General features: G+C 39.5%; 1 protein-coding gene across 1 annotated transcript in view; it reads right to left on the bottom strand.

Moving 5' to 3' along the window:
• Nucleotides 1-562: 562 nt before the first annotated feature.
• Nucleotides 563-12,251, bottom strand: part of vipr1b (vasoactive intestinal peptide receptor 1b) — a 36,914-nt gene continuing 25,225 nt past the window's right edge. The window contains exons 6-13 of the mRNA XM_061064837.1: nt 11,610-11,742; nt 5,065-5,218; nt 4,874-4,934; nt 4,689-4,761; nt 3,687-3,778; nt 3,001-3,130; nt 2,465-2,506; nt 563-907 (exon numbers count right to left, since the gene is read on the bottom strand). Coding sequence (XP_060920820.1) covers nt 716-907; nt 2,465-2,506; nt 3,001-3,130; nt 3,687-3,778; nt 4,689-4,761; nt 4,874-4,934; nt 5,065-5,218; nt 11,610-11,742 — 877 coding nt within the window. The 3' untranslated portion in view covers nt 563-715. The remainder of the gene's footprint in view (nt 908-2,464; nt 2,507-3,000; nt 3,131-3,686; nt 3,779-4,688; nt 4,762-4,873; nt 4,935-5,064; nt 5,219-11,609; nt 11,743-12,251) is intronic.

Raw genomic sequence — 12,251 nt, 5'->3', positions numbered from 1 at the left:
ACTGGTCTTCTAGTCTGAAGTCCCAAACTGTTTGGCTTTTCTCGTCTTCCTACAGAGTGAGGAAATTGACATTTTGCACACTGTTTTGTTCGTTTACATTCTTCTATGTTGCCTATAATAGCTTTTTTTCTAACAATAGATAAACTGCTCTTTTTCTCCTACATGCTGTGTCTTCACGCTGTGTGTTCACTTGGTGCTGAATGAATCCACTAAGTGATGTTTAATCATTCATAATTAAATCAGGTTAAGGGTCTGCTGGTGGAGTACACATGTGGACCCCTCCTCCAAACCCCATTGACATGTGACATGTTGCTCTGCCCAGTGTCTGAGAAGACACAGGGAACCGATGTACAATTGATCAAATGATCCATGATGATATGACCCATGAGTTCACCTGTATATGTGCGATGGATCATCAAATTCAACGACAGAAAATGATTGTTTTCATTCAAATGTGCACATACCTGTGCCTGTGAAGCAATCATCTGTTTTGTCATTTTTTTAATGAAGCATGAAGGTTCGAAAGCTGCATGGATTTTGTCCTGGCCACACTCAACAAACACATGATTCAAGAGCATGATAACCTGCTGATAATGGAGTGTGTGTGAGTGTGTGTGAGTGTGTGTGTGTTTTATGTCCTTAAGCCTAAGTATGCTTCATATTTTCCACTTATAGTCTGGCATGAGAGCGGGTATGTCCTAATCACGGTGTGTTTTTATATGCTGGAGAGGTCGTCGTGACATGAGGATGAGCAGCGGCGTGTTTTGGGGCTGCAGCGCGTCAGCATGGTTATCTGGGTGCTGAAGTTGTTGCTGCTGCCGATGGACGGATGCTGGTATTTGGTGTCCGAGCGCATGTATCTCTGCAGGTGCCATCTCCGCCACTTCCTCTTGATCTCTCCTTGGACCTTTAATGTAATAGGAGAAGAAGAAAAAAACCTCTGAGATGCAGTCCTGATATTTTCAACATGTTTCCTGGTTACACGGTTATCTTATGAAACAGCTCTACTGTTAATGAGATCTTTAAACTCCCGAACATAACATAAGCAACACCTATAGCCAACTAGATACAACATGTAATATATTCTACAATTCACTTAGCAGACGCTTTTATCCAAAGCGACGTACATCAGAGAGTAAGTACAACACAAGCAAGGATCTAAAAAGATGGGAACAATGTCAGTAAGAGCAAACGATCAGCTTTGAGTCCGATTGGACACACAGGTGCTGACAGGAAGTGACCAGAGGCAAAGCACAACATTGACGGCAGTTCTTGAGAGCTCTAATCAGTATAGAATATATGGGGGAAAAAAGGAAATGAAAAAATAACAAAAGAATGAAAATGAATTCTATTTTTGTATTTCAATTTTGTTGGGTCATAATAAAGTTTTAAATACCCAGGGATTTCATTCATATTGTCAGGGATCATTGGAGCTCTAAACACAGCAACATACGATGAAGAAATAGTCCATGACACTGCTCTAAATATAGGATGTACTGATTCAACTAACTATTCAACTTTTAATAACGTTATTACTGAGCTGACTCCTTGTCTTATAATAAAAATGACAAAAAATTGTTAATCACCAACTTTTTACATGTGTGAAAAGTACCGCAATTTCTGTTTGTTTTTTCTGTATAACATCACGTGTTTCGCTTCAACTTAATATTTTGCATCAATATTGAACTTGATTACAAGACAATGAGCCCTCCCTTTTTTTTAATATTTAATGCATACTTTGGTCTTTTTTGCCTTCATTGTTAGGACAGTGATGATTGACAGGAAAAAGAGAAGTAGGATGAAATGCAGGGCCGTTGGGTTGGAATCTAACCAGGGGCTTTTGCATGGAGGACTGTCAACCTTTACAAACTGTGCTTGAGCCGCCATATATCATTCTAGACTAGAGCATGCATTCATTTAACAGGTTTATTATACTTCTGCACTGAGACTTAACATTTCACAAAGGACAACTGAAAATTGCAGCAGATTAAAATTCATGCAGCATAGTGTAAAGGCTTGCCATCCAGCCCATATCCGGGATTCAATCTGGCACAGCTCCGGGAACATAACTAATGCGTCCACAGAGAGACTCTATAGACATGACTGAATATCTCCCTGCCCAAAAGGCTGAGCTTTTTTTTTTTTTTTTTACAGCCCTCCCACCCTGCAGGCAGAGCGCAGGAAAAAAAAAATGCTGTGGGGAGGTCCAGGGGTGGAGAGACAGCCTGGCCGCCTAGCAATGATGACTCACAATCACATCTCCACCCACCTTTTTCAGGACTGAGTGTGAATGTAAATCATTTACCATTGGCAACAGAAAAACAACAGATTGACAGCATTTTCTGAGAAGTACCACACGAGACAGTGAGCTATCTGTGAAGGGAAATCTTGGTATCTGAATGGTGTGTTTATACAAACAGTGTTTACATCCTCTGTGAAGAGGGGGGGGGGGGGGGGGACCTACCTCTCCGTTGAGGAAGCAGTAAAGGACCGCGACCACAAATCCCTATATGGAAGAAACACACAGAAAAGAGAGCATTAATGGTGTGCGTCATTAGGTTATTCTTTGTCTTTACAGCTAGTGCTTATGTTTGATGAATTAACAGATCACATTGAAAACATAGCATGTGTGGCTGGTTTATAAAAGAAAGACAGGGAGAAGGATGACGGGAGGAAGTTTCCAGACATGCTATTTGTCTGCATTCTCCATCATTCCTGACTGTGCGATGGTATGAAATAACTGCAGGTTTTACAACAGTAACACTGTCACTGATTCAGCCCACAAAGTGCCTGGAGACCTGCCACAATTTTCTGCAAGGGGTTTCTTCAATAAAGACACTCAAAGGTCTTGGCTGACAGGTTGCCAAATCACTACTGCTAGAGGTTCAATTTAAAAGTGAAAAGAAAAAAAAAAACGTGTTGAAGTTCTTCTCATCTTTGAGGAAACCATTTCACAAGGCACCGAATTCAAACTTTTGTTCATAAATGCTGACATCATACCTGAAATGACCCGAGAATCAAGTCAAAAACCAGCCGTAGCTCAGTCTTCACCTGCTCGGGGATGAATGCAAACACGATAAAATTGATCCCAAACAGAGGAATCAAAAGCAGCGTTGATTTCGCCAGTCTCCTACAACGACAAAGCAAAAAAAAACAGATTCACATTCACACTCTGAAACCAATTTTCACTCTTTCTTTATACGCTGATAATGGAATGCAACTGCTGAGTACTTTTCATTTCACATTTCAGCACAGAGGACCAGAAATTCGCAAAAAAAAAAACACCATTTATGAGATGCTCTCCATTACAGGACAAAATCATACACTGAGCTCTGCAATATATCTCTGTGCACACCGTGTCTTTCTTTACTGAGGTGCAAAAGGATTTTTTATCACTCTGAGCTAAAGTTTAACTTGCTTAGGAACTTGAAGAACCACAGAAACATTCAATTTTACATCACCAGTTGAAACCACAGGACAAACACAGTCTCTGCTTTCTGTGCTTATTCAAGATCATCTTTGTTTGCAATTTTAATACACAAAACTTTCAAAGAATATGGACCACATTTAATCCCCTGCAGTGAGGTTTTTCCTATCACTCTTAGAAGAAATGAATATATCTCATCTTGTCTTTCATCTCAATTAAAAAACCATTTAGAATATAAATAACAGGATTTTATACTCACGAGTACTGGTTGGACTCATTTCTTCCAATATCTGGACAGTTGATTTTCTGACGAAGTATTCTTATAATGCAGATAAACAGTATAAAGTTCATCTGTGGAGGAAAGGAACAATATCAGGTGCATTTCCCTGACATAAAACAATAGAACCAGCCTTGCTCTAAATTAGCTTCAACATGTTTTCAGTGTTTGATCTGATGAATGTAGAGGAATGTTTTACAAATGCTTCTCATAACAGAGTCCTGCTGTTGTGTTTCTTCTTGCACAATTGGATTATTTTGCTCGCCCACAGGAAAAATGAGCATCTCCAAATACTACATTTGCGTCAGACCCCTGAAAGGGCTACGCATTTAAACCCCCACTCACATCACTCAGCTGCTAGAGAGAGAAAAAAGACGGGAGACAAGGAGACGGACGAGAAGATATGACAGCCGAGCTGCTGATCCTGATCTTAATCTGAAGGAGCGCGGGAGAAAACCAAAACATGCTGTGCTAAGAAATGCTGCCAAGAAAAGGCAGAGCAGGACAGAGCTGGGAAGACATACATTATCTCAGAATTGTCCATTTTGGGCATCACTTTAAATTCAAATGTTATAAAAAATAGAAAGTTATTTGTTATAACTATAATGAAAATGTAGATTAGGGACACTTTGATTCATTAATACGTCGTTTAGTTGAATAAAGAAACATTCTTCAGTTATGCTAGCAGTTCATTTAGCCTGTAGCACTGCAGCGCCTAGAGTTTACTAACACAGTAAACTAAAATGCTCTGTGCTAACTCCCGAGGTTGGCATGTCCTGTGTTGAGGACATGCCAACCCCTCAGTGGTGTTGACATACATTATGAATTGTAAAAAGAGTTTAAAGGCTTCATGTTAAATACTACACTGAGTATGACTGATGTTATTCTGCAATTAATTGTGCTGTGGAAAAAAACTGACTTCAGATTTCCATAATGTTGACAAACTGGAATTGTTGAAAAAGTACTCAAAGCTTGTAAACCAACCAGGATTGATGCCAAAATTGGCGTTTTAATGATCCACCAGAAGACATCAGTGTTCTCGATAATATCCCAGCACCTGTGGCAGCGTGGAAACAATAGTCACCTTAAAGATGCAGCAAATCAGGGCTAATTAGAGATTTTATCCTAGCCTCTAGTCTGGCAGTCCTGTTTTTTTTTTTTTTTCTTACCCCACGTCGTTATAATAAGCTTTGGCGATGCTCCAAGCTGTGATGAAAACAGTGGGACCACCTTGGGACAAAAACAGATAAAAAAAAAGTGTGCATTAAAGTAACTATTGTATCCCTTAGGTCTCACAACCTTAGTCATCAGAGGAGCGTGAAAGAGGAATATAAAAGGTACATGAGGAAGAGGTTCTCACCCCAGCCGATCAAGATGTAGGCCCAGAAGTACTTCCTCTCAGAGAAGAAAGAAACAGCCAACAGAGCGTGAAGATAAAGCCCTTCCACCAGCAGCCAGAAGAAACTGGCCATTATACAGTACTGGAAGAACACAATTACTACTTTGCAGCCAACCTGATGATGGACACAGAGCACAAAAGGGATGAATGTCACAGTGCTCTCAATGGATACTGTATATGTCGAACAAGGAGATGACCATCTTTTGAGGGTGCAGTTTCCTATAGAAGCAGAACTGCAGCAACAACAATTAGAAAAATGGAAAAATGCACTTATTGATTTTCTTTTCTTAAGGGCGAAGGCTGTCTGTATTCAGAAGTGTTTTTGCTTTGGGATTTGGCCATACACGCGACAACACAATGCATACATTTCCATGAGTTCCTGTCACTTTACCGCGAGAGAGCACCGTTAACGCTGCGGTCCCATGCGGCCAGGGCAACACGAGTTGAGCTGACAAGCATTCCAATTACAGGTTAATCACCCACAGCACACCGCTTTGTCCTCAGTGAATAGAAAACCCTGACAGGCTAATTGTAGCGTGATATAAAAAGGTTAATCTGCATAGTAAAAGAAGTCATTTAATGGGCATATATTAGATGTTTTATTGTCTTTAATAAGTCTAACAGTAGAAATGTCTCCAAAGACTCAGCCTGAATAATATGTCATTAAATACAAAAGTGGAATATGATTTGAACATGCTGAGTGTCTTTAAAAAAAACTGAATTCCTTGAACTGATGCATCTGGATTCAATTAATGTCAATTAGAAGATTTTCATCAGTACCACTACACAAGCGTCCCCTTTTACAAAGTGTTTAATGGATTTTTATTGGTTTATAAATAATTCAATTCTTTAAAGGTCAGTTATGTCGATTAAGAAGAACATCTTCTGGGCTGTTTGGCTGTCGTCAAACATCAAAACAACAACTTACATTTACATCTGCAGACGTTGCTTATAATAAAACTTTGACTGATGTCTTAACACTTGCGATTAGTGTTTTTTCCCTGTCGGCTGTGAGAAACTCATTATTGCTTCATCTATTATGAATCCTAACTTGATGTTTAGAATATTTTATTGATGTCTTATAAATATTTGTAACCGCATATTTTACAGCTTATTAAACAGTGACGGGCTCAGCACCACAGCTCCTTTCACTAATGAAATCGAATGACTCTGAACTTCATCCCAGACGTAAATCAGTATCATCATTCATATGTTGCTGAAGACTTTGTCACAATTATTAGCCAGAGCCTGTTAATAAGAACTTATTCATAAAGTAAACCGACTTCAGCAGCCAAAAGAGAAGTTTCAAAGTAGTTGAATGAGAGGTGGTGATGTACTCCACATGACAAATATGGAAACCCTCAATCATGAATGAATGAATTCAACTTTGAGTTAACAGATCAGATTTCAGGGCAGAATTGTTTGAGTGTGTTGAAAGATTATAAAACTATAATTTTAGGACAGGTTTGCTTATCCGAGTGCTTTTAGCGTCATTAGTGTTTGTTAACTTTTTTTTTACTCTTTAATGTAAAACTCGCTTCATATGATGGTAAATTGGAGTCTAATCTACTTTTGTTTCAGGGATAAAAAATATATAAGCAGTGAGAAAATCTTGATCTAAAGATTTATGGTGCGTTTCATTTACCTCAGAAGTCGGAGCTGGGAATGACTTCACTCCCGAGTCGACCGCGTTACAGTTACGAGTTGGCAACATGAACGCCTCCAGTAGTACCTTTGTTTTGTTAGCACCAGCCGATAACACAATACGTGATAGACTGCAGGCAAAAGCAACAAAACAACATAATAGAATTTTTACAATGCTATTGGTTTGATCGATTTAATTACAAAAGAAAAATAAAACGTGGTTGGCAATAAACACAAACGCATAGCTGAGTTTCTGACTTCAGCGGGCGTTCCTGATGATTCATCAGACCGGCAACTCAGAATTTCCGACTTCTGAGATCAAATGGAATGCACCATTAAACTCTTTTCACTTCTAACTTCTTGACTTCCAACTAATTTACAACACATAAATAAACCACGTTAATCCATTGGCTCCATCCATATATGCTAACTTCTTATTCTTATTTTGTTCAACTTTATCATTCCCGAAGAATTTCAGAATCTTTATCAAACTGTGTTCAGTGCAACATAAACCATATTTTGTGCTATCAAAGGCAGAAGATAAAATGGAAGCTCAATCTCTATCTCAATGGAAGAAAAAGCTAAAATATGCAGAAGTTAAACAGACAAGAGAGGGTTTCTGAAACAACCTGGAAGGATAACACAATCGACTGTACTCTGGTTGTGCCGAGCGTTTAGCATCCATGCTGCAAGAATCTCAAATACACGGTTGATTTTTCTAATGTTTTGGGTGGGCTTAGATGATGTCTTTGGCTCTTTCACAGCCTGTAATTCATGGAAAACACGTTCTCACTGTGTAGGTCCGAGGTTAGCCACAAACAAGCCGTTTTGGGACGAGCACCCCAGAGATCCTGCAGGGAGGGCATCACTCAGATGAGAAAAATCGATACCATGCCCATTAAAAATGACCCTGTGAGAGTGAATGTGTTCAGAACTTCAGCAGATGTGGCACATGTGAGAGATGGGATGAATAGGGAAGCAGGTGAAAAGCACACAGTGTTGTTAGGAATGGTCTGAAGCACATCATGGAGGGATACATTTCGAGGACAGAGTGGTGAAGAATGAGAAAATAAACAAAACAGTGTGAATATGAATGCGGCTAAAAAAAAACCCCCTGCAACTACAAACTGAGCTCAACCCACAGACACTAAAGCAGGACAAACATCATGATGTAACAGCAAAAGTGCCTCCCCATGTGTCTCATCAGGAAGTGCTAAAAATGACAGACGAGCAGACAAATGCTGCATGAATAATGAACTCAGGTGTACGAAGCCCGAGCCCCGGCAGAGGAGCAGGACTTCTTGTACACGAGCTTCATGAATCATTGATGTAGACTGAAGAACCTCAAACTACTTCTCATTCACACTTTAGTGCAGAATATTTCAACGTTTTCCAGATGATACTGTGGGTCCTGTCGAAGGATTTGTTTTCCCAAAGTGGCAACCTAACCGGCGTATACAAAAAACATTTTAAGGTGCTATACTATTAAACTATACTATCAACACCTCTTTTTAAAAATTTGTTCAAATCTACCCAAAGTTAGAGGATGACACATTCAATTTAGAGCACATCTAAACGGGTTTCTTCATAATATATTTACAGTGACTTAACTAAAGTCCTGAAACGTTCCACATTTCAGAGGAGGATATTGATTTTTAACCCCACAACAATTATTTAACAGTTGCTGTTTGCAGAGGATCCAATCTTTCACACAATTGACTTTTAATAAATCCAATGAAGGATTAAAATTCTTCCTCAGGGATATAATACATGCTGACAAAGTACAGCATTAACATTAATTATTTAACATCATTAAAACCAAAAAAGTGGGGCGCTCTTCTTTCAGAGGAAGACATGAACATGAAGTATTTTCTCCTCTTAACTTTTAATCAAATCATAGATGTTCATGAGCTAGTTTGTTTATTCAGTTGATCTATATTGAAGTATTGCCTAACAGTTATGAGAAAAGCTGATATATAAATATTGATCTTTAAAGTATTGCTACATATACATAGCTGGAAGCTCTGCATACTTCTCCTGCAGCTGATATAGCTGCCTTCAACATCTGCTCTGCTTCTTGTAAATGTTTGCCTGATATATCAAACACGCCTGCAGTTCCGGTGAAAATGGACACACACTCGATAAAATAACCTCCTGCATTTGTTTTGAGAATCTATGTCTTCTGCACGTGAAGTTTATGTTTCAGATGGCTTGTTACAGCAGCTGAGGCTGACAGGGATTTGGAAGAAAATACAAGTTACACTTTCATGTTGAGGGATGGAAAAAGGACCTACAGTGTCTGAGCTGACTGTTCTGATAGTTGTAATGTGTGCGAATAAGTACAGGTTGTTAGCAGGGTCCTCATTTTAAATTGCCTGCAAATAGTGGCATGTGGGTGTATGATGTAACACACACATACAGTGTGACAGAAGCACACTATAATAATGCATTTGGTATGGGCTTCCAGGCTTCCCTAAAATACATTCATCTTATGGGTACTTACAGCACACGTCCAACTGTAGAAGATGAATAATAAACCATGCATGCAGAACACCTAAATAAACATGGACACAGACAAACATCAGTAACTCAGCCAACAGTTGTAATGAATGTAATGAGCTTCGGGGTCATGAGGAGCACTGTAGTACCAAAACATCTCTATAACATCTTTTTTTTTTTCAGCCGAGGCATGACAGCAGCTGGCTCCTGTTAACACCAGCGCTTCTATTAACACAATTGGAGCTGTTCAGACAGCGTGCTCATAAACACACTGTGAGGCTCCTCTGGTCATGTGTTCACATCATGTAACATAAACCTCATGTTCTCAGGCCTATCTGTGGCCTGAGGGGCCCGCGGTCTGCAGTTCAGCGGTTTAGTGGTTGGGTGGCCGGGTGGAGGTGGTGGTGGTGTCTGATAGCTGATAGGAAGACGTCCAAACATTGTGATTTGACATAACTCCAAATATAAACTTCCAAGCCAGGACTTTCTTCCACATTGTCAGCTACTGGTTCATGTAGTTCTGTCTTTCGTGGCAGTTTTATAGAGTCACTTGTTTTTTCACTGGAATTTGACTCCAGCGTGCAATGCTCTCTGTGTACAGACACAAACATACAATACAGCATATGTATCTGGATTGCTTGTCAAAATATATGAAGATGGTTCAAAAATATATACAGTATTTACTGGGTAGTGTTCATGAGAACATTTATTTTTTAAATGATTATTTGTTTACCAGAAGTTTAAGACCAGTGCGTCTCTTACATTCAAAAATAACAGTAGTTTCCTTTCACAGCCATTTTTCGAGATTCCCCTTGTTTAGTTAGGGTTGCTCGCTTTTGTCCGGCTGATTTCAACATGGATTAATGTTTTTACAGAACTTGCTACAAAGTTTTGGGTGCGCTGACCACAGCTGCGCGGGGTGCTTGGGTGAGGAAGGAAGACGTCCTGCAGCAGAGTTTATTCAGCACGGAAAACAGTCGCAGGTGTTACACTTCAGGTTTAATTTGATGCATAATGCTGATGAGTTTGGCCATGGAGGTTGTAATACCCCCTTGAAATAAATTAGTTTGCAGAACAAATTGCATTTCTCTTCCTCCTTATCTTTTGCTTTGGTAAGATGGAGCCAAATTTTGGACCTCTGCGCAGATTCAGCCATCCCCTCAGGCAACTGAACATCAGAATCCTACCCTGTGCACAACACTTGCTGGCTGGCAATTGGCATTTGAATGACGGGACTGTTGGTGTAATATTTGTTTGGGTTGGAAAGTAAAACTGGTCCTTAACTTGATTTTAAACCCAATCCCTGCCACTGTGTCAAATCACAAGTAAAGCGTAGTCACAGAAACTAAGCCACAGTAACAGTAATATTTGTCCCATGGAGTTAAAATAACAGCATCAGACTAAAGTTTGTAATACTGAAGCTCAGACAATCTTTTTCAATCAGCGGTTGTGCAAAAAGAATTTCAGAAAAATAATGAAATCCCAACAGTTATAAGCCTCAAGATACCCTTTGTGAAAAGTTCAAGCTGTTACAAATGAATGGGCAGTGTGGTCCAGAGTTTTTATCCATAATGAGAAGTAAAAAGTCTTACTCTGTCATAGCTCTTTGATCATATCGTATAATATGCTTGAAACTGTAGTGTAAATGAAGAAGGCATTCACTGGCAGAAAAAAGGAAGTAACAGCAGAATTAATCTGAAGGTGCAACATTCAGCTTTTAAAATGTCATTTGTTTTTTTTTATTACTTTTAGATTAAACACCTTATTTTAGGAATATGAGGAACATGAGCACAAAACTTTGATAATTACGGGCTCAAAAGTCATTTTTCCCCTTGGACCCTCCTCCAGACAAACGCCTCCAGGTAAGGCAACAAAGTAGAACCAACCTCAATACGTCAATCAATATTGTACTTATGTGCTGAATATTCCCAAACTAAATTAAAGCAAAGACAGATGGGTAATTGAATGGCCTCTGAAGTTCTGATTACCTGGGGCAGTTTCCAGGTTCGTATTGTGAAATTGAACTAATGCTTGAAGTTTGTATGTGCAGTGAAAACTTGGTAAAACAATACCTAATATATATAGTAATCAAAACCTTGACTTGATTTTGTCCTTATAACATCAGTGGATATATTCATAATTCCATCCCCTGTATAGATCTCTCACTAGGTGGTTTGATGCAAATAATTAGCAGCTCTGCAACACGTCGGCACACCCTGATTGTCACACTCTCCTGCTGAGCTTGCGCGAGAGTTTGATTTCGTCATGGCTCAGGGACACCAAAAAAAAAAAAAAAACAACACCTGAGTCATTCATCTGGAAGCTCCCACAACAACCAGCGGCGTCTTAGATAATGAACTCACAGAGCCCGAGGAGCAGTTGTCCACCTCGCCGACCTCGTACAGAACGACATCCTTGACGAACACAGCTATGGCCTTCAGGATGAACGACACAAACAGATGCATGTGGATGTAGTTCCTCGTGCAGTGAAGTTTCCTGCGAGGCACAGACAGAGACACAAGAATACAGAACAAGACCGAGAGAGAAACACAAGGACACTTCATGCTTATTACCCAATGTCATTGGAGTTAATAGCTTAAAACGGCAGACAATAACAGACAGACTTAATCACAATTATAGCTAATTAGTTCCATTTATCGTTGTGTGTGTGGAGCAAATTGGACACTATTTATGGCCATTCACACACACCACCAATAAAGACAAGATGATTGGACTTCAAAATGACCAATCAGAAACATTTAAAAAAGCATCTATTTTTTAATTACTGCTTGACTTCCCAATTCCATTTTCATACTTGATTAAATGATTGGGGACTTCCAAGCGTTTACAGAAACTCATGCTGCTTGTTCTCAGTGCGAGTGAATAAATATCCTGCTGTGAAGCAGCATGTGCCCAGCCAGTTGATATCGCCTCCTGTTTCATTAAAGTTTCATCTAACCCCATCTGACAGCAGGGAGAGCATGTTCGCACTCTGTCACTGCTGT

This window comes from Labrus mixtus, chromosome 19 (genome assembly GCF_963584025.1).
Source record: "Labrus mixtus chromosome 19, fLabMix1.1, whole genome shotgun sequence".
Lineage (NCBI taxonomy): Eukaryota > Metazoa > Chordata > Actinopteri > Labriformes > Labridae > Labrus > Labrus mixtus.
Note: the sequence above shows the minus strand (reverse complement) of the source record. Positions and strands in the feature narration are given on the sequence as shown.